Source organism: Dasypus novemcinctus, chromosome 7, assembly GCF_030445035.2.
Source record: "Dasypus novemcinctus isolate mDasNov1 chromosome 7, mDasNov1.1.hap2, whole genome shotgun sequence".
NCBI lineage: Eukaryota > Metazoa > Chordata > Mammalia > Cingulata > Dasypodidae > Dasypus > Dasypus novemcinctus.
In genome coordinates this window covers 44,622,662-44,645,198 of record NC_080679.1, presented here as the reverse complement: position 1 = coordinate 44,645,198, position 22,537 = coordinate 44,622,662, and the positions used below count along the sequence as shown (strand labels likewise).

The window sequence follows — 22,537 nt, the reverse complement described above, 5'->3', positions numbered from 1 at the left end:
AGATATTGATATTTTTCATCTAAAAAAATTATTTGAAAGCTCTCTATGTCACAAAGCTTTTAAATTGTAATGATTTTAGGCATCTATGAAAATACTTTCACACATACACACACAGAAATATGCTGTACTTGAGCCAGGTTCATAAGGTGTTCTAGAATCATTTACAAGATATAAACCACAGGAATAGAAATACTCTTCCCAGGGAAACGGACTTTGGCCCAGTGGTTAGGGCGTCCGTCTACCACATGTGAGGTCCGCGGTTCAAGCCCCGGGCCTCCTTGACCCGTGTGGAGCTGGCCCATGTGCAGTGCTGATGCGCGCAAGGGGTGCACCCATAAGGAGAGCTGCCCAGCGCGAAGGAGGGAGCAGCCTTCCGAGGAATGGCGCCGCCCACACTTCCCGTGCCGCTGACGACAACAGAAGCGGACAAAGAAACAAGACGCAGCAAAAGACACAGAAAACAGACAACCGGGGGAGGGGAATTAAATAAATAAAAATAAATCTTTAAAAAAAAAAAAAAAAGAAATACTCTTCCCAGATCATTTTCCAAAAGAAGCAATATACTTTTTAAAACAAGCCCTTGGCAGCCTCTTAGTTGTTGGAATAAAGACCTATTGTTACTGGCCTTTGAGAAGAAGCAGTTTTATCTATCCATTTCCACCATGAAAGTTTAAAGCAGTATCAAGTTCATGTTGTACCTAGTACCCTTCATTTAAATCAAAATTTTAAAATCCAAAAGTATTATGGGGAAATCATAGCAATGGCAGAGTGAAGAGGTCCACAAATCCTTTACCCCAAACAATTATAAAACTGGACAAAATTGTCCAAAACAACAATTTCAGAAATGGTTGTTTCCTTTTCAACCAAAGGAAAAAAACTAATTGAGAAGTGTTCATTCATGAAAAACTCTAAACTTCATGTAAGAACAGGGGGTCTGTGCCATTCTTGCCTCAGTGGAAATAATAAGGATCAGAGGAAGTCAGTGAAGTTGAAAACAGAAAAACAGAGAAAAATCAGTGACACCAAAAGATCTTATTTCTTTGCAAAGATCAATGATACTGATATACCTTTAGCTAGACTGACAAAGAAAAAGAGAGAAGATACAAATTACCAAAAGCAGGAATGAAACAACCTATAAAAATTAAAAGAGAGAATATTATGAACTGTATGCCAACAAATTAGACAATTTAGATTAAATAACAAATTATCAAAGAAGACAAGAAAAAAATAGAAAAATCCGAATAGATGTATAACAAGTAAAGAAATTTGAATATGAATTTAAAATCTCACAAAGGAAAGCCCAGGCCCAGATGGTTTCACTGATGAATTCTTTCAAATATTTTTAAAAGAAATAATAAAATAAAATAAGTAATACGAAAATGTTATGAAGACTGCCAGGGGTGATTAATAAAATATTTTCATTGCTTCAACATTCATGAAATAGGTCTTAATTCATTGTAAGGAAGTCAGTCTATCCTGTCAATGACAAAGAAAAGGTCCAAAATATTTTTATCATAGAGCATTGTCTTGAATATAGCTAATATTTCACCAAAAATGTCATTATTTTCACACTGGAGTTGGCAGGTTAGCCGTTACAAAATTGTTAGCTGAGCACAGAATGTCTGAATAATAAGGTCTTATACAGCCCTAATCAAACAAAACTCAATTTGAGCGTTAGGCCTTGCCTAAACAGGCAGTTCCTCAAAGATACGATATACTCCATTTAACAAGTAGACAGCACAATTAACTGGGAAGTCCAGTCAGTTCAAGGATACCAATAATAAGGCCACAAAGATATAAAGTGAAATTTTGAGAGTTAGAAGGGTCTTAACTGTCAATATAAAGCATCTGGTACCCATGTTTACAGATAGGTGAAGTGACTTGCCTGGTATCGCAAAAATAGCCAGGAACTAATCTGGGACTAGATCCTCCTTTAAATGTCTATCTTTAAGCACTCCAATAAGAAAACCTCTCTTCCTTGAATTTGTCACCCTTCCTCCTCCTCCATGGTCAACTTTATAATTGTAATAAAATTACTGGCTTTATCAAATTCATTTCCTACTTACTAAAACATGTTGCTTGCTGTATTCCGAGTCAGTACTAAAATGAGTAAGAAATAGTCATTGCCATGAAGAATCAGTTAAGTAGTAAAGATAAGAAAATTACAAATACAAAAGTAGACCAAATATTAGAGAGAAAGAACAAAGTGCAAAGGAAGTTCAAAAGGGGAATGTATTCACATCAGCTACAATAACTGGGAAGTACTTAAAGGGCAGTATTTGAGATAAGGTTTGAAGTCAAGGTTTTGACAGGAGATGAGGAGAGCAGGACATTCCAAGAAAGAAGACATAGTGTTTCCAATCTGACTAAAGCATAGAGTTCAGTTATTCAGAACCCTTTTCTCCCACAATACAGTTTACAAACATTTCCCCATACCAGCTCCACATACTCCCATGGGCACGCAGAAACAAAGGTAAGATCGGCTGCCTGCCACATACAATTACCAGTAACCCCAAGTCCCTCTCTCCTATTCAAGAGCACATATCAAATGCAAGTGAGTGAGATTGATTTTTTAGTAGGGATACTTTTCATTTGCTTTAATTTCTAAAGAAAATAATTTACTAACCTTAACACAGTATTTAGTCAAAAATTGTTTGCTATATGCCCCACAAAAATGGTAGGAACAAGTTAAGAACCACCAATGTGATAGGAAGTAAAGGTGAAAATCATTGGTCAGAGCTATCCTGGGTGCAAATGGAGCATATCAACAGTGAAAAGAAATAAATCAGGATGCATTTGGGAAAATTACACTGGAAGTGTGGAGAGATATAACATTTAGGAAGTTATTGCCAACAGTTCCAGTTAGTTAGGAGAGAGGCCTAAATCAAAACAGTAACTTAAAAAAAAAAAGTTGTGTCTGAGAAAAGTTGCAAAACTAGATGAGCTTCATGAGGGCATACCCTGACCTGTTACTTCGGTATCCCTAGTGGTCTCTAGCTCCATAAATATTTGCTGAATGAATAGATAAAACCTTGGTGGCAAGGCAATATATTATAGTGGTTAAAACCAGACTACTTGGGTTCAAATCAGGGCTCTTCCACTTACTAGCTCCAAGACCTTGGGTAAGTTACTTGACCTCTCTATCACTCAGTTTTCCCATCTATAAAATGAGACTTATAATAGTGTCTAGATCATAGGGTGTTTTTGAGGATTAAACAAGCTAATAATGTGCTTATAAGAGTGTCTGACACCTAAGTGCTATATAAATGTAGCTATTATTCCCCCTGCCCCGGAAATGGATCCCTTGTCTGTCTGCTCATTGTTTCTACTCATTGTCTGCTCATCTTTAGGAGGCATGGGGAATCAAACCTAGGACCTTCCATGTGGGAGGTGGGTGCCCAACTGCTTGAGCCACATCCGCTTCCTGTTCTTTGCATCAGCTCATTGAATCTGGTCATTGTGTCTGCTTGTTGCTTGTCTTCTTTAGGAGACACCAGGATCTGAACTTACAACCTCCCATGTGGAAGGCAGACACCCAACTGCTTGAGCCACATCTGCTCCCCCTGTAGTTATTTTTATTTTTATTTTATTATTTATCTCTCCCCTTCCCCCCCACCCCGGTTGTCTGTTCTCTGTGTCTATTTGCTGCGTCGTCTTTGTCCACTTCTGTTGTTGTCAGCGGCAGGGGAATTCATGTTTCTTTTTGTTGTGTCAGCTCTCTGTGTGTGCAGCTCCATTCTTGGGCAGGCTGAACTTTCTTTCACGCTGGGTGGCTCTCCTTACGGGGCACACTCCTTGCTCGTGGGGCTCCCCTACGCGGGGACACCCCTGCATGGCAGGGCACTCCTTGCACGCATCAGCACTGTGCATGGGCCAGCTCCACACAGGTCAAGGAGGCTCCGGGTTTGAACCGCGGACCTCCCATGTGGTAGACGGATGCTCTAACCACTGGACCAAGTCCGCCGCCCAGTAGTTACTATTTTTATTGGTGAAAACTACACCTTTAACAGAACTTCAGAAGAGAGAATAGTTTTGAGGGAAAAGTAATCAATAGTACTAAAAGGATTACATTTGGCATTCCAGTAGAGACGTTATTTAATGTGGATTGGGGTCTTAGGAGAAAGGATGGGAATAGAGAGTGACCTGACTGCTGCCACTTCCCTCTGCTCTCCAGATCCCTCCCAATTCACACCAAGTTCCAGGTACACTAGCCACTTTACTTTCCTCCAGTAGGTCAGATTCTTTGCAGGCTCAGGACTTTCCACTACTGGACCCTCAACCTAGAACGGCACAGAGGTTGGGCTCAACGAATATTTAATGACTTAATAGGTGAATTTGGAAATCTTCTAAGTGGAGAAAAAGGAGTCAGCAAACACAAAGGAGTATTCAGAGAAGTAATCAGTACTGTTGGGGGGGAGTTTTAAGGAGAAGGGTTAACACACTAAATGCTCAGAGGTGGTAAGGAGGGTGACAACTTAAACTCACTGGATTTGGCAATAATTTCAGGGAAGAACTATGAAAAAGTAATTTCCCATGAAGTTGGGGGAAGAGGACAACTAGTATTAGAGAAAAGCAATCAAGGAAAAGAAGCCAACTAATATAGATTATTTTTCCCCAAAATGTTTTATAAGAGAAGTAGAGTCCAGGGAAGGTAACATTAGGAAGCTGATGGACAGAGAGAAACAACGTAGGTACAACAGCAGGGAATAAAAACATTAGGCTAAGTCTCGAAGCCAAACTCAGCATGTAAATGCAATGCCTTCCCCCCAGCGTGGGACATGACACCCGGGGATGAGCCTCCCTGGCACCAAGGGATCACTATCAAGTATCAACTGATGATGCAACTGGAAAATGACCTTGAATTGAAGGTTCAATGCGGATCTAGCAGAATATCCCTGTCTACATATAATAACATGACTTTAAAATGCTGTTTGACCTAATGTAAGGGGGAAATGGAAAGGAGAAATGAGTTTATATGGCTACGAGTCTCTAAAAAAGAGTCTGGAGGCTGTCAGAAGGATTGCCCTTATGCACAACTGAGCAGAATCTATGAGACAGATAAAGTAGATACAACCCCAGGTATTGGTTCCTTTGAGGGCTAGAGAGACCCACGGGCTCTATGGTCATGGCAGATGGGGTTCACTGCCATGTCAGATGGCCCTTCTTTGGAGCTGGTGTTTATGCGTGATGAATCTGGACTCAGATGGGATCTCTCTTCATAAGACTTTCATGCTACTGTGCTGGAGTTGTAGTTGGTGTTGGTGTTTAAGATATATTTAGGGGATTTGAATCTCTGGACTGACAATATGATAGCCAGGCCCTGAGCCTCAACAGACTTCAGCTCCTACAATCTGATTTATTGGACTCACCTCACTCAGCTAAGATGGAGTTGAAGAAGGACAACCACCACACCATGGAGCCTAGAGTGCCTACAACTGAAAGCAGGAGGATTGCATCCAGTATCCATGTGGAATCTGAGCTTCCTCTTGACATAGAGATGCCACAGACATAACCAATCCAAGGTCCACAGAGAAAAGGTGGCATTGGAGTGGAGTGGGAAAAGTGGACATGGTGGCTGATATGGGTATGGGGAATGGCAGGAAGAGATGAGATGTGGAGGCGCCTTTGGGACTTAGAATTGCCCTGGATGGTGCTGCAGGGGCAATCACGGGACATTGTAAATCTTCCCAGGGCCCACTGGATGGAATGTGGGAGAGTATGGGCCATGATATGGACCACTGACCATGAGGTGCAGAAATGCCCAGAGAGGTACTTACCAAATGCAATGGATGTATCATGATGATGGGAGTGAGTGTTGCTGGGGGGGCAGTGGTGGGGTGGGGGTGGTGGGGTTGAATGGGACCTCATATTATTTTCTTAATGTAATATTTTTACAAAATCAATTAAAAAAAATTAGGCTACCTCCTGGAAATACGGTGCATCTCTACTCGAACAGCGTTTTTTAAAACAGTCACAGTGCTTTTCACAACTGCTGTCTTACCTAACCCAGCTCCAGCTCCCTGATTATATTCCCTCCAATTCAATGGCCCTCCAAAGTGCCGTCCCTAAACTGGGAGTATCAGCGTCACCTAGAACTTGTTAGAAATGCACATTCTCAAAAAAAAAAAAAAAAAAAAAAAACACGTTCTCGGGTCCCATATTCAGACCTACAAAATTAGAAACTGCGCGTGAGGCCCAGCAATCTCTGTTTTAACAAGCCCTCCAGGGGATTCTGATGCAGAGTCCCCACAACCATCAACTTGGAAAAAAGCGGCCGGTCGCAGCGGAAGAGCAAAATTTCCCTCCTGGACTCTGTGCCTGGATCCTCCTCACTCCTGCCAGGGACAATACTCGAGCCCACCTCGCCCAGCTTCGGCCTCAGCCTGAGTCAGCTCTGCCAACTCGGCCGGAATACAAGTGCGGCACGGCCTTCTTCCGAGCGCCGCTCGCTGGGCCCCAAACGCCCCGGACCCACCTCACTTCAGCCCACTTTGGGCCAGAGCCCTCCCCGTTTCGACTTCCGGCGACGGAGGAGGGGGTCGGCAGAGAAGGGAGGAGAGCAGACGCGTCCAACTTCCTGAAACTGAGGGAGGGGGTGTTCGTTTTTCCAACCCCTCCGTGTGCGAAGCGGCCGGATGACTTCACGACAGAAGAAAAAAGGCTAGTCTAACATAAACGTCTAGGAAACCTGGAACCCAAAAGGGAAGAAAGAAGTCCTGAAAACCCCCGCTCCCTGCCTTTTCCTGCTACCCCACCCTGAAGAATGAAATACGCGCAGGCAGACGGCCGCAACCGGGGAGGGGCCTGGAAGAGGCAGAAAGAAGCGATCTCGCGATAGGAGACCGGCCGGGGCGGGGGTGGCACCTCTTGCCTTTGCCTCCTCCTCCTCCTCGCGTTAGTTCCGGTTGCAGAGGAGACACCGCCGCAGTTGCCGCCACATCGGGGATTTCTGGCTCTTTCCTCTTCGCCTTAAATTCGGTGAGGCATGGCGTCCTGCTCGCATCGAGCCGAGGTTGCGGCCCCTCTTCGCCGGGCAGAGGGCGAGGAAGGAGGGCGACCCGGTGCGGCCCGGCTTGGATGGGCCCGAACGGAGGCCGGGCCAGATCCGGGGCCTGGATTCGAGAGCTGGGGCCGCCGCTTCAGTGGGCAGCCGAGGAGCGGAGGTGGCGGTCTCGGTCGGGATCTGGGGCCTGGGGGCGCGGCGCCAGCGGCGGAGGTCGTGGCCTAGGCGGGCCCCCCTCCGGGCCCTGCCCGGCCTGGGTAACAAAGCCGCCGGGCCCTCTGTTGGGTGGTGTACGCGTGGGGAGGGGGGGGGTGTTCCGGACGGGCGGGGCGGAGGAGCCGCCACCACCACTGCGGCCGCCTCCTCCGCAGCTGCTTTCGCTGGAGGGCGGGCGAATGTACGGGGCGGCGGGGGCCCCGGCGCGAAGCGCCTCGGCTCCTGTGGTTCGCTCATTGCGGCGGCCACCACCACCGGCGACGGGGTCAGTGAAGGGACCACGGGCGAGGCGGGCCCCTACGGCGCCCCGTTGTGGCCAAGGGGGCTCGGGGTGAGGGCGGGTCATCTATCGCCAGAGTGAGAGGCGAGGAAAGGGTGTGGACAGCGAGGCTTGTGCCGGAGGGCGGAGGCTTAGTTTTGTGAGGTCTGGAGCCCTGGAGGCTGGGCCCGCGCTCAGTTACATTGCAGGCTGGAGTCGTGCTAGCGGCCGCTGCCGTCACGTGCATAACTTTAGAGGGGTTCTGCTCAACCAGGCTTCTCCGAAGGGACCGACCTTTTGACAGTGATTTGAGATTGAGACCCGCGTTTTGGATACTTCCCTAATGGTGAAAATCTTCTCTTTGATGTTTAGATGTATTGGAAGATGTAAGCCAACTTATTTGGGAAGAACTAAACAATTAGGCTTATGATGGGTGGTTGCCACCATGCCCGGCGCTGTAGAGTCATTTAGAGGTGCACTCACAGCACTTCTTTATTTCTAGGAGGTACCGCGGATTGAATCCCGGACCTCATACAAGGGAAGCAGACGCTCAGTCACTGAGCGACATCTACTACCCCACACAGCACTTCTTTAAACAATTTCTTGTAGGGAGAAATGCTAAACAGAAGTTATTTTTAATTTGATCGAAGGTAATATTTTGTACCTGCACCTGGGTATATTATCAAGGTGCAAATGTGTGTTCTATTTGATTTGTATGTGATTAGACCAAGGTTTGATGTTTTGGGAAAAAAATATTATGACACTGGTGTTTTTTAAGGCCTTATTTCTCTTTTCTTAGGGTGTCTTTTATGAATAATCAAAAGCAGCAAAAGCCAACGCTATCAGGCCAGCGTTTTAAAACTAGGAAAAGAGGTAAAAGTCTTTATTATCTCTTTCAACCTTGAGAATACTTTTCTTTTATATCTTTGTTCTTCTGGCAGGCAATTGCTTAGTACTAAAACATCAAGAGAAAAAAACAGAAAGGAACTTGGATTTCTAGTTAACTGTCATTTTACCTACACCTTTAATATTTCTACTGCTTTCCCCAAAAGCCTTTTAGTTTTGTGTCAGTATATCTCTAAGCAGGTTAGTGAATGTTCTTTTTTAGTGTGAGATAAGTAAATATGAGATAAAGTACCTTAAGTATGGCTATGTTAGCTCTAGCTCACAACTTCATTTAAGTAAAATTCTTGCTTGAGCAAAAGTTAATTTATAAAAAGAGTCTCCTAAGTGATCACTAATTTCCTTCGTACTTTGAAGATGTGTGAGAAAAATCAGACTTTAAACATGGACGTTAATTATGGAATAGGTTGTGTGTTGTAATTATAAATGTCTTTTGAAATGCTTAAATATTTGTGTCACAAATCTAGTAGAAAAAGTACTAGAATTATATTAATTATTTGTCTGCATTGGTGAGTACTTAAGTGAATATTCTGGAGCAAGACACTGGGCTATTGATAGAAAGCTAAATAAGATTTGGTCTCAAATATAGTTTGTAATAGGACTAATATTTTCCCAAAGCACTTTACAATGTTATTTGCTCAAAATCACACATTAAGTTTATTTTACAGAATGTTTTGAGGAAATGGAGAATTGGGTCAGCTACTGGTCATAAATTTTGTTTTTCTGTTTCAGCCCTGTGTAGCAGGTACTTTGAGAGTTATATTTTTAAAATCGTCTGTAATCACTGATCATAGTACCCTTTTAGTGACCATGAGGAAACCAGAATATGATTTGACTCACATCTGTCCCAATTCATTTAAATTTAGCTAGTAAGTTTATTTAAGACGAGGAACAGAAGTTCTAAACCCAAAGCAATTCTGCACTAATGGAAAAAAGTCTGTGTCCTCTGAGTGTGTATGTAGGTTAATTGTATCATAACCTTTATATAAACAATAACAAATAGTTTAATTATTATTTTTGGAAGAATCAAAACATTTATTGAACAAGTTCTAGGTTCTAGTGTTGTAAAAGAAAGAAGATACTACTCGAAAGATTTATAGAATCTAACCTAGATAGGGAAATTAATACTTATTACAACTTTGTGAGAATGGTACTTCTCTTAATCTCTGTTTTATAGTAGGGAAATTGAGGCATGGAGAATTAGGCAAGTGCTATGGGCATTTATTTATAGAAAAGAACCAAGAACTCCAGTGTTGGGCTGAATTTCACTGAGGAGTCAAACTTACCTAAGGGTATGGATGATGGCCTAAATTTCAGAAAAACCAAGAGGCAGTGGGCAAGCATTCCAGGTAGAAATTAGCAAAGGTCAACTCATGGCGGTAGGATCACACTCTAGCAGATTTAGCTAACTTAGGAAACTTGTTTGAGAAAGTGGTAATAGGTGAAAGGCCACAACAATTCTTGTGACTAAACTCTCCTGTGCTTTCAGTGGGGGAAGTTTGCAAAGGGTGTCTTCCTATCTGGTTTGGGCAGTCTAACTTTTGTGTTTGCTTTCTTGGTTTTCCCCCAGATGAAAAAGAGAGGTTTGACCCTACTCAGTTTCAGGACTGTATTATTCAAGGCTTAACTGAAACTGGTACTGATTTGGAAGCAGTAGCAAAGTTTCTTGATGCTTCTGGAGCAAAACTTGATTACCGCCGATATGCAGAAACACTCTTTGACATTTTGGTGGCCGGTGGAATGCTGGGTAAGTGGGGTTTTGTGGGCTTAATAATTTAGGGAAGTTCAATATGTGGAATTGAGAATCCAAAAAATGAACTATTTGACAATCCATTTATTTACTCCCAAATCTTAGTAAATTAGGAGATTGCCTGGCTCTGTCTATCCTCATATTTGAAGTCTGTTACAGAATCATAATCTTTGAGATCTTCTCTGATACATAAATTCCTATGACATCCCTGATCAGTGGTTTTTCCAACCTGTGTTTGAACAGTCGCAGTTAATGACGAAACCCCTACCTCAAGATTTAATATAAAAAAATGAATTTAAAGTGTCTCAGTAGTATTTTATGTATTACTTACATGTTGAAATGATAATTTTGCTGTGCTGGATTAAAATTAGTTTTACTTGTTATACTTAATACAGCTACTAGAAGATTTTTTAATTACTTATGTGGCTCGTGGAACTGTTCAGATGACACTGCCATTATTAATACCCCCTACCCTTGCAGCTCAGGATGTGTTAGCAGAATGTGCTACTTAGTTATATAGCTGCAAATGATGTTGGTCATTTCATATGCCTAGCTCTTTAAAGTTATTTCATAATTTTTCACAGTAACATTGTATTAACACTTCATTTTCACATGTTACTTACATGCAGTCAAACAACCAGGAATTTAAAGTCCAAACCTTATAATGTCTAGTCAAATGAATATTTCTTTGATTGTATGACTAGTTTGTAGTAAGATGGAAAGATTCTATTTTTGTGTTCATAATTCTGTTATTGATAAGGCTATTTTTTTGTCAGAAACATTCCTTTGCTACCAGTTGCTTGTAGACAGTAATTCTGAAATATGTCCAGTTGACAAATAGTTATGGATGACATAACAGTGCTTTCAGCACATATGCCTTCACAGTGAATAAATGTATTTTTTAAATTCTCTTTAAAACATTTAGAAAAATTTCAAACATACGCTAGAGACTAGTATTGCACATTGCTGATCTGTGACCTACTATAGCAATTATCAGTATGCTATCTTACTTCATCTGTATGCCCACTAAATTCAACCTCATCTCCTGTATTTTAAAATAAATATCATAAATCATAAATTTTCCATAAATACTTAAGAATGTATCTAAAAGATAAAGCCTCTTTAATTTGAGGGAGTTTTAGAGCATAGCCTCTTGGAAGTTTGACAGGATTTTTGTCTATATGGAAAGATATATATATGTCAAATCCAGATCTGAACATTTCCAAGTGAGTGACAGGTTGACACTGTAGAATGGCTAATGCAGTGAGCTTCATTAGGGTACTGAAGTGAATTATATAATAAAAATCTTTATAGAAAGTAAGGTTTAAGTGATTATTAATTAAAATTGATGGTTACTGGAAATTTTTTGTAAAATATACTTCAGCCCCAGGTGGTACATTGGCAGATGACATGATGCGTACAGATGTCTGTGTGTTTGCAGCACAAGAAGACTTAGAGACCATGCAAGCATTTGCTCAGGTAGTAAAATTTTACTTCTTTTTAGTTAGGTGCTGTTCATCTGAATAATGTTTAAGGAATATTCTGCTTTTAAGAGACTGAAAGTAGAATGTTGAAGGAATTTGATACTTTCTCAGCATTGACTTAAGCTAGTTTTGAACCGAAGTTTTAAGGATACTTTTCTTCGTGCAGTATAATGAATTAGAAGCTTCAAAGTGCTGAGGAAAACAGTAGGAAAAAAAAGAAATTAGCTTTTCTTCTCCTATTTGTCTCTGGAACCATTCCATTTTTAGAATAATGTCAAACTGAAAGGGTAAACCAATTCCTTTGTCTGTATTTTATGATCTTAATTTGTCAATATCCTGTAAATAGGTAGACACTTTTTATCTGAGCAATAATTAGGCCTCCCTTTAACACACAGTAATAAAAATATATTGAGGAGTGGTTATAATAAAAGTGTTAACAGCATTAATATGTTGCAGAGTTTGGGAGTTGATAAAACCTTCTCAAGTTGGTTTAGACAGCTTATTTTGTCCTAGAGATAATATGGAAAGTCCTGGCCTAGCTTTTTTAGGGATCCAGCATCTGCACATAGGAAATTACACATTAATTCATTTAATATTCTTCATAGGTTTTTAACAAGTTAATCAGGCGCTACAAATACCTGGAGAAAGGTTTTGAAGATGAAGTTAAAAAGGTATGAGAAGCAGTTTGCTTTGCGGAAAAGAAAATATTGGGGTCAAAGGGGGGAAAGTTAAAAGAAAAGATCCCTTTTCTGTCAAAGGTTAATTTTTATTTTTTTAAGATTTATTTTTTTTTTATTTCTCTCCCCTTCTCCCCCCACCCCCGTTGTCTGTTTTCTGTGTCCATTTGCTGTATGTTCTTCTGTGTCTGCTTCTGTTCTTGTCAGCAGCACCAGGAATCTGTGTCTCTTGGTTGCATTCATCTTGTTGCGTCAGCTCTCCGTGTGTGTGGCCGCCACTCCTGGGCAGGCTGGACTCCTGGACTTTATTTTGCGCTGGGCAGCTCTCCTTATGGGGTGCACTCCTTGTGCATGGGGCTCCCCTACACAGGGGATACCCTTGTGTGCATCAGCACTGCACGTGGGCCAGCTCCACACGGTTCAAGAGGCCCTGGGTTTGAACCGTGGACCTCCCATGTGGTCGGCGGACGCCCTATCAGTTGGGCCAAGTCCGCTTCCCAAAAAGGTTAATTTTAGATATTTAGGTAGGCTGTCTTTGGAATACAGTTTATAATTTGCTGTTTCTTAGCTCTGTGTCCAAGTGGCAAATAGGTAAATATCATAGTGAAGTGAATGGGAGTTGTTCAGAAGGTTGAAGGGTAGAGACTCAGAACTTAACAAAATCTTTAAAAGGAATTTTGCATGCTTGTTATATGAGACATAGTCTGTTGGATATTCCATATATAGGTGATCAGAAAATCTAGTACTGTAACATGCATAGTAACATTCGTTGAGTACCAGGCACTGTTCTCATTATTTTAATTCATTTAATACTTATAAAAATTGTGAGGAACATTTTATACGTGAGGAAACTAAGGCATAAAGAGGTTAAGTAACGTATCCAAGATCACCCACCTATTGAGTATTACAACTGAGATGTAAGCTTGGGCAGTTAGACCTCAGAGCCCACACTTGTAACCATTATAAAATGTTTTATGCTTCTCTTAATATAATGCAATTTCTCTTATAACCCTTAACCATTTTCTTTTATAGCTGCTGCTGTTCTTAAAGGGTTTTTCAGAGTCAGAAAGGAACAAGCTGGCTATGTTGACTGGTGTACTTCTGGCTAATGGGACACTTAATGCATCCATTCTTAATAGCCTTTATAATGAGAATTTGGTTAAAGAAGGTAATCAACTTTTGGTAAAGTATGGTCTTCAGTTAGGTGAGGGTTGGGTAGATAAGAGCATGAAAAATGAACATAGAAGCTAGGATATTGTTTACTCTTCATAGCTGTGACGTGTGAAAGACAGAATGTGATTATATGTAATGAAAGTGTTAAAAAATGCTGTGTGAACATAGGAAAAGACTTAATTTCAATTGGAAGACTCAGTATCTTTAATAGAGACAGTGAGATTAGGGAAAATTATCAAGCTGAAAAGAAAAATTATCTCCCTATTGTAATTTCCATCACTGAATTCAATTCTCAAAATAGCCCTATAAGATATGCGAACTGTTACCCTCAATTTACACATTAGAAAACAGTTTAACTTGGCTGGGAATTCCCAACTAGCAAATGGTAGAGTAGAGAATTTGAGTGAAATTGTAAGCAGCAGCAGAGTAACATTCAGGGGTAAGTTAGGGGGTGAAGTACGTTGAAATCCAGGAAGGTATTTTTAAGTAAACTCTTATTTTTCTACAGGAGTTTCTGCAGCTTTTGCTGTAAAGCTCTTTAAATCATGGATAAATGAAAAAGATATCAATGCAGTAGCTGCAAGTCTTCGGAAAGTCAGCATGGATAACAGACTGATGGTTTGTAACTTTCCATTCCTGTGGGAAACTTCTAACTTTTAATCTAAAAGGAAGGAGGAGAATATTTTTCCTAATGTGATTATTTAAAGACCACTTTAACCACATTAAATTCTTCTTTCAGGAACTTTTTCCTGCAAATAAGCAAAGCGTCGAACACTTCACAAAGTATTTTACTGAGGCAGGCTTGAAAGAGCTTTCTGAGTATGTTCGCAATCAGCAAACCATAGGAGCTCGTAAGGAGCTCCAGAAAGAACTTCAAGAACAGATGTCACGTGGTGATCCGTTTAAGGATGTAAGATATTTTTGTTTAAACCATCTTTACATGGCTAAGATGTTGCAAAAAAAATTTCTTAACGTATTTGAGAAACTTTAAGATATTTCATCAGAGTGAGTTTGAATAGCTACAGAATGTTATAGTGGGGTGTTGCCAGAGTATTCTTCATGTACTTACTTAGTGCGTTACTGGTACCCAGAAATCATGACACTTGGGTGTTTGTAGCATGCAAGCCACTGGACAGACCTTATTTTGATTTCTGTCTCAGTCCCTTCCTAGCAGTTTGCCTATGTGTAAGATGAGAGATTTGAACTAGAGTTCCCTTTAAATTCTAAAAGTTCTCTGATACATGCTACACGTGTGCCATTTGTATGGAAAGATATTTTTATGCCTTTTGCAGAAGATCTCAATTTGGTATGTGATGTATATAAATATTAAAACTGACTTCTGTTGTTAAACCTGGGTTCTTTTACAGATCATTTTATATGTCAAGGAGGAGATGAAAAAAAACAACATCCCAGAACCAGTTGTCATTGGAATAGTCTGGTCAAGTGTAATGAGCACTGTGGAATGGAACAAAAAAGAGGAGCTTGTAGCAGAGCAAGCCATCAAGCACTTGAAGGTATTAAAACTATGCCTTGACAAAAAACATTTTTCTCCATTTTAGTGAGGATACGTGACCTGTCATTATAGTTTTCTTGTAGGATTTTTCATTCCTTGTGGTTACTGTATACATACAACATACATACAGATAGCAGAACCTCTTACATTTTTTAGTGTAACATTTTTTGTGACCTATGTAACTTTTTTTTAAAAGGCAATTAAATTTTAAAAACTTTTTTTTTAAACTATTGATGACAATACTTTCAGACCTGACTTGGCCCCTGTTTGGTTCATGGATTTTAAAATTTAAATCTGTATACCAGTATACAGATAGCATTAACTATCGATGACAACACTTTCAGACCTGACTTGGCCCCTCTTTAGTTCATGGATTTAAAAATTTAAAACTGCTGTTTTATTTGCTTTTGAGGGAATGTTGGAAAATGGAAGCAATCTTTATTTTATTTATTTCTCCCCACTCCCTCATTATTTGCACTTGCTGTTTCTGTTTGTTGTGTGCTCGACTTTCTCTTTTAGAAGGCACAAGGAACCGAACCTAGGACCTCCCATATGGGAGGGAAGCGCCTAATCGCTTGAGCCACCTCAACCCCCTGCTTTGTTTTGTGCCTTTCATTATGATTTCCTCCTTGTGTGTCTTGGACATAAAAGACCCAAGGAAGAAACCCAGGACCTCCCATGTGGTAGGCAGGAACCCAATCGTTTGAGCCACATCCACTTCCCAGGACGCTTAGTAGATTTTTCTGCTTTGTTCTTCTTGTTTTTAATTTCCACTTTCATTGATTATTGCTCAGTGATAATAAAAGATGAGTTATATACTGTATTTTAGGAGTTTTGTAATAGGTGGTCATTGTAATGAATGACTGAATTTTCTTCCCTTCTGTTTAAAAGCAATACAGCCCTCTACTTGCTGCCTTTACTACTCAAGGTCAGTCTGAGCTGACTCTGTTACTGAAGATTCAGGAGTATTGTTATGACAACATTCATTTCATGAAAGCCTTCCAGAAAATAGTGGTGCTTTTTTATAAAGGTAATGTAAATTTTGAATATTTTTAATACGTTTCTTAAAAGCTCTTGGCTACTTAAAATAATTCAAATGGTTAGTTGTTTGAAGTATTTTATTCCAGTCACAGGATTTGAGTTATCTGATTAAATTGGTTACTTTTTAACATTAATATTAAAACATCTCAAAACCTCAATAGCAAAGTAAAATCTAAAAGCCGTCATGATGTGACCTCTTTTATACTCTGGCCACATCAGATTCCCCAGTTACCTTCCCCAGAAACTACTCACTTCTCTATAATCTTCCCAGACTGCTTCTCCTTCACCCACTGTCCAATATGGACTTTAACTTCTCCTTCAAGGCCGTTTAAAAATGCTCTGTTAAACAAAACAAAATGAAACAGCTATTTAGTTTACCGTTCCCTTTTCTGTAGTCCTATATTTCAGAAAACCGTTTGAAAGTGGTTAATCAAGACAAAAGACCACTGTTAGCAGTGAGCCCATTGCAGTTAGTTAATTTACTGTGGTTAGTGATAACACTTTTTTTCTAATTCTACCTAAATCAGACCAGGACTGATCCCAGTGGGTAGTGTGTGTGCACATGAATTACTTCTCCCTCCTAGTTTTCATAGATAATTTTATTGGTGCCTATATTATAAATTTAAAAAACAGTTGTACCCTAACCCCAGAACACTTATAAGAAAAAGAAAAGTGTAATAAGCTTCATATGTCCATGCTATGGTGATTATCAGCTTTAGGAATCTTGGATCTATACCCCTGTGTACCACCCCTTACTCAGATTATTTAGAAGCAAATCCTTAGAAATCTTTTCATGCAGAGTTTCTCAACCTCACCACTTAATGGCATTTTGGGTCAGATAATTCTTTGTTGTAGAAGGCTGTCCTGTGCATTGTAAGGTGAGCAGTATCCCTGACCTCTGCGCATTTGATGCCAGTGGCAGACATCACTCACCAAAAATGTCTCCAGGCATTGTCAAATGTCCGGAGGGTCAAAATTGCCCCCATTTGAGGGACTCACTGGTTTACTCACATTTTTTTCCAGTTAGGTTTGTACAAGGCAATGGGTTGATAAAAGTCTCTTTAATATAGGGCTCACATTTCATCTTCTCTTATTTTTCTTGTAATTGCTTTAATTAACTTTTCAGTAGGATTTTGTTTGCCAGGCAGGCATTTGCATCTTGGGTCTTTCTAACTCTGTCTGAGAGAGAGAAGTATATAGTCAAAATTGGTTCAAAATACAATGATCACTCTCCTTTACAGCTGAAGTCCTGAGTGAAGAGCCCATTCTGAAGTGGTATAAAGATGCACATGTTGCAAAGGGGAAAAGTGTCTTCCTTGAGCAAATGAAAAAGTTTGTAGAGTGGCTCAAAAATGCTGAAGAAGGTAAGTCTTTCCACAGTTGGTTTGGTGTAAAGCCTGAAAACTAATATTAACATGGCCATCGTTTGTGTCCACACATGGTGCCTTCATTCCAATGCAGTTTTGTACCTAGAGCACAAATTTTGTTCACTTAGACAGACATGTAAGGAGTCATTTGCTTTAAGGCAGATGAGGAAAACTAGGCTTTAATTATTAATGAATATTCATGGCTCAACCATAATATTAAACATTCTTATGAGAAAAATTGAAATTTTTGAAATTATTAAAATGTTTGTGAATTGTTATATTCATAAATGAATACGTTTTACCATCCCCCTTAGAAGAATATTTCCATTTTATTATAATAAAAAGCTTCAAGGTTATAAATGGGAATTTTGCTTTCTGATATTATATAATGCTTGACTACATTTTTCCCCTTTTCTAGAATCTGAGTCTGAAGCTGAAGAAGGGGACTGAATTTTGAAACTACACCCTCAGTAAAGCAAACAGGAGTTGTAGATAAAATGTCATGTCTCATGTGTCCTAGTTCTTATATCTTCCTACCTCCCTATATCAAGCATGATATAAGGGCTTTCATGGCAAATTTTATTTTAATTGTTTCTATGGTTACTGAAAATGTTGGGTTTAGTTTCTAAAACCATGTTTTAAGTAGCTACAGGAGCTATAGATTTTAATCTAATGTTGCATTTGTCTTTTCAGTTATCTTCTACCTCTTGTATTTTCTACTGTAATAATGTAATTTAAGGCCTTCCACAGTGAGCAGTTTACTTTATTCCCTGGGTTTTCTATATAAACAGTTTTCAAGATATGATTTGGTTAAAAACAATTTGTTATAAAAATTCTGTTTGCAAATTAAACTGTAAAAGTAACCAGAGTCTCAAAAAGCAATGAGTTGTGTGATAATTTGATATGAAATGAAGAAGTGGCGTATTTTATGCCCAGAGCCCTATTGATCTAAGAAAATCTCATATACAATAATTAAATTCATTAACATGAATCTTGAGTGTTCAGACCATTGCTGCATTTTTCTTGCATTTTTGACCCCACGTGTCTTTAAGTTCAGTTGTTTGCTCACTGGTTTTCATTCCTTAGTGAAGCCGTGAAGAACAAATTTAAAAGTGAGATCTTTTGGAAATCACATATGGCAGAGATGATGGGAAGAAGAAAGTTCACCAAGTTTTTTTTCCCATTGAGAAACTAGTTACTATAATTCCATTCAAAATAAATGGGTATTCTTTTCAGACAACCATTCTCAAGTATACCTTTAAAAAATGTCTTGTCAAAGTAGTTATGCTCATAATTGACTTAAGAGGATTGCTAGGAAAGTATTATAAAAAGAGTACAAGTAAAGGGAATTACTGAAGTACTAAACCCAGTAAAATATTTTGTAAGTGGGACTAAATACAATTCACATTCTTCACTGACTCAAAGTATTTGTTATAAAGAATGAGGTGCAGTGATGATACATACCCACCTGATCACACTGGACCGGCTTCATTCTCTTAACATACTCAGTAATGACTCAAGCATTGGGCTACTAACATTCCCTAGTTGCCATTTTTTAATTGCCGTGAGCCAAACATTACTTCTGTATGATAGATTCATTTATTTTAATGGCTGCCTTTAATTTTTCATCTCTCTTCTTGCTGCTACTTGTCTGTGTATATAGTCATAATAAAATGTGGCCACATTTTTGGTAGAAAGAGTTCATGTTAAAAGTGAACATTTTGAAGGTTTTCTGATGGGTGAAAAAAATTAGCCTGGAATAATGCCACCAGAGACTGAGTGGAAATTACCCATTTCTAAGGTGCCATCCTTATGAGCCAAGAATTTATTGTTTAAAAATTCATCTTGAGGGAATAACATGTAATATAATTTGAAATAAAGATAAAGTAACCATATGAAGAAGAGCGTTGTAACTGATAACATTGTGAATGGGGAAAATTTGTAAAATGAATAACTCTGCTAGTTTTCTTGCACAGGCAAAATGTTAATCACTAGATTTCTACATAGTGATCTGCTTTTACTTTGTAATTTGTAGTCCTCAAAAGGCTTTTTTTTTTTTAATAAAGTCTATCCTTACACTTAGGTTTTATAGATCTTTTTATTTTATTTTATTTTAAATTTCATGTTAATACCTAGTAGTTCTGTATGTTTTGCATTCAGTTGTCTTTTCTTTGTGTTAAGTATTTGCTCCTTTTATTCAGTTTATGCATCCTAAACTATAAAGACCTACACAATTCTGATGTACTTGAAACTGCTTTAACATTTCTACGACCAAATCATTGCATGTTACTGCCATACAAAGTGTAACCTTTTTTATTATATAGAATGTTATAGCAAGGGTGTGTGGTCTTTCAGCACTACGTTATGATCTTTGATCAGAATTTTTTTCCTCATGACAGTAGTGCTAACTCAGCACAATATTATAATAAAAGTATGTTACCTGTGACAATATCCTGTAAAGAAAGGAATACTTTATTAAAAGACTAAAGATTTTCGTTTGGAATTTTAATGGTAAATTTGGAACTCAGCTGCCAGTGCCAACCTATTGTCATTCTTAATGTAGATGTTAAAATTGTACTTTTAATTTTGATTGAATAAGTGTTTGTTGATTTTCCTGACTTGATTTTAGATACCATAACTAAACATGTTTAGAGCAAGCCATAAGTTTCTTAATCTTAAATTATTCTAAGAGTATTGTCCTGGAGATACTTAGTCTTCTCCTAGGAAAACTCCAAACACCAAGAATACTGTGCAGTATTTTGACATAGCATAATGATGGTGGTGAGGGGAAATGCATGCAACTGAGAGATCAACTCTAAATCAGCATTTTCAACCTTTCTCTAATCAACTCTCCTCTAAGAACCCTTATTAGACTATTTTTTTCCTAATAGCGCTCCTTTGGAATCCTAATACCATGGATATATTGTAATGTGCACTGTGATCTGTGGTGTATTAGTTAAAAAGTAAGATTTTATTCATCCCTCATTGAGAATACATGCCCTACTCCCTCTCTCCCTTTGTTTTTTTAAGAAGGGTCTAATTCGTTTTTGAACAGTTATACTTTGTATCCTGTCCCACCTTAGGCAATCAGACAAATGATATTCCATTAGCTCTTAAGTCCTAACAGATTCTTGATTGTAATATCACAAGTAGGATGATTCAGGTTTCTTTTGTTCTATGAAAAGTCCTCTAGATGAATATTTTAATTAAAAGTTAGGCACAATAGACTTTGATAAATGATACTGAAATTTCACTGATGACACTCATGAAAGTAGGCTGCTTGTAGGAACTGACCGTTAGAACCATTGGTTGGCTCTAAATGTAATATAGATGCCAAAGTTTTAGTGTACATTACAATATTAGGACTACTGAATTCCACAGTTTTGAGCAAAATTAACTTTTGTGAAGATTTTCTTCATATTTCCATGAGAATTCTGATTTAAGTGTTTCTGTTCACCAGCCTCCTAAGGTCTAAAGGTATATAAAGCATAATTGTCAAGGAAGCAAAGATTTTTCAGTAGGTTTAATTTAAGTTGAACCTGGAGCATGTGATAAGTACTTGCTCTCTAAGTAGTGACTTTATAATTGGCTTCTAAGAACTTGAAATACAGTGGAATGTGTACCTAAACCTGTCCATGTATAATTGTATTTTTAAAGCCTGGTGCGGCTCAGAAAGGCTTTCCTACTATCCTGCCCCGCTTTTTTTTTCCTTCTCATTTAACTGTGGGCAGTTATCAGCCATGTCAAATCCAATCATTGTCATTTTCCATATGTACTTAACAGTCTCTATCCTCTAGGATATCCTTTCATCTCTTAGTAAATTGAAAGGATAAGGATACTTTGCAAATGCACTCAATAACAGTCAATTTAGTAACTCAATCAGAACATTAAAAGGACATCTGCTTGTGGTGCCTCTAAGTGTCCTAGGGTAGACGGTAGTGAAAATCTGCTGGATCTGTTACTTGGTAAGATTTTATTTAGAGGGACCAGTATACTTGTTAGAAACTATGACATCAATTACAATTTTAATGGTTGTGCTAGTGCAGATTCTGGAATCTGCCCATTAAATGTGTATAATGAATTTAGGTGCTAAAAGTTATCAAGTTTAATTGGGCTGTTCTGTTTCAAGGACTTTCCAGTCATTGTAACCATTTTGAAATAGCTGAACAAGTTATGAGCTATGTCATGCTAATATGCTAAGAGCAAAAATAGTTTGTTGTTTTTAAAGCTGAAATCCTAAAGGCTGTGCTTAAAAATTAACTTACGGTAACCCTATTGAGGAATTAAAGGACACATTTGTAGAATAAAGCCTTTTGTTCAGCAAGATATTCTATATTCTCTGGTGTTTTAAGGAAAACAGTTGGTTTTTTTTTCTTTAAATACACTTCTATTTTAGTTAGTAGTAATGGATTCTAGAGTGGCAAACTATTAGACAAGACAGGATAGCTGGTAATTTAGATAGCTATTAGCACTGAACAACTTCAAGTACAGCCATCCAAGCCAGTAATTATACTGCTGCATTATTTCTGTGTTTAACTGTGAATCTTGCTTCTTGTCTGTACCCTTGAAATTTAATAAAATTTCATGAGACTCCTTGTTAACATAAAGAGAAATGCCATGACTGTTGAATTGGTTGTTATATGCTAGTAATTTTAAGTTTTGGAGTTCCGTAGGCCTCAGTCCTTTGACTTCTTTCCATTTACCCCATGTTTAAAATACAGTCTATAAAGACCTGTGCCTCCAGGACTTATTTTTCTCTGGGTCCACTTTTACATTTGTAGGACTCAGGTTTCAAACTTTTACCTAGCATGTACATGTACCAGAAATAACAGCTTCATGTCCTAAAAAAATGATTCCATCTATCCTCTCCAGAAAACTTGAAGCCCCTTTCCTTTCAGCCCCCATATCTAATGGATCAAGTCCTGTCCATTCTGATCAAATTTAACTCTAGTGCCACCACCTTAATTCAGGCCACCAGTATCTTAACTAATTAAGTGGTCTACATCCACTTTTGACCTCTCGTCTTTTCATACAACATCTAGAGTGGACTTTTAAGTGCAAGTGTAGTTTAACAGTTTAAAACCTCTTTTCTACCCTGCATGATCTTTTAAATTTACTTTTCCCTCTTACTAGTAGTACTTGTCACATAGT

At 38.8% G+C, this 22,537-nt stretch overlaps 1 protein-coding gene across 4 annotated transcripts; it reads left to right on the top strand.

Moving 5' to 3' along the window:
• Nucleotides 1-6,138: 6,138 nt before the first annotated feature.
• Nucleotides 6,139-21,993, top strand: BZW1 (basic leucine zipper and W2 domains 1). Of its 4 annotated transcripts, none has more exons than XM_071216200.1 (12): nucleotides 6,139-6,978; nucleotides 8,278-8,351; nucleotides 9,952-10,128; nucleotides 11,516-11,610; nucleotides 12,221-12,286; nucleotides 13,325-13,460; nucleotides 13,974-14,083; nucleotides 14,205-14,375; nucleotides 14,833-14,979; nucleotides 15,870-16,008; nucleotides 17,261-17,383; nucleotides 17,805-21,993. In XM_071216200.1, the coding sequence occupies exons 2-12, from the start codon at nucleotides 8,288-8,290 to the stop codon at nucleotides 17,834-17,836; spliced, it is 1,260 nt and encodes a 419-aa protein (XP_071072301.1). In that variant the 5' UTR covers nucleotides 6,139-6,978; nucleotides 8,278-8,287; the 3' UTR covers nucleotides 17,837-21,993. The 4 variants fall into 4 exon arrangements, with proteins under 4 accessions (XP_071072301.1, XP_058156382.1, XP_071072302.1 ...); XM_058300399.1 differs by lacking the exon at nucleotides 6,139-6,978 and adding an exon at nucleotides 7,352-7,484; XM_071216201.1 differs by lacking the exon at nucleotides 6,139-6,978 and adding an exon at nucleotides 7,756-7,824.
• Nucleotides 21,994-22,537: the final 544 nt, after the last annotated feature.

Bases quoted from the DNA above. Each gene is read 5' to 3' on its own strand.
- BZW1 (XM_058300399.1), top strand. From the start codon at position 7,399: ATGTACGGGGCGGCGGGGGCCCCGGCGCGAAGCGCCTCGGCTCCTGTG. The intron at 13,461-13,973 runs GTAATCAACTTT...ATTTTTCTACAG, and splicing joins TGAGAATTTGGTTAAAGAAG to GAGTTTCTGCAGCTTTTGCT. The intron at 14,084-14,204 runs GTTTGTAACTTT...TTCTTCTTTCAG, and splicing joins GCATGGATAACAGACTGATG to GAACTTTTTCCTGCAAATAA.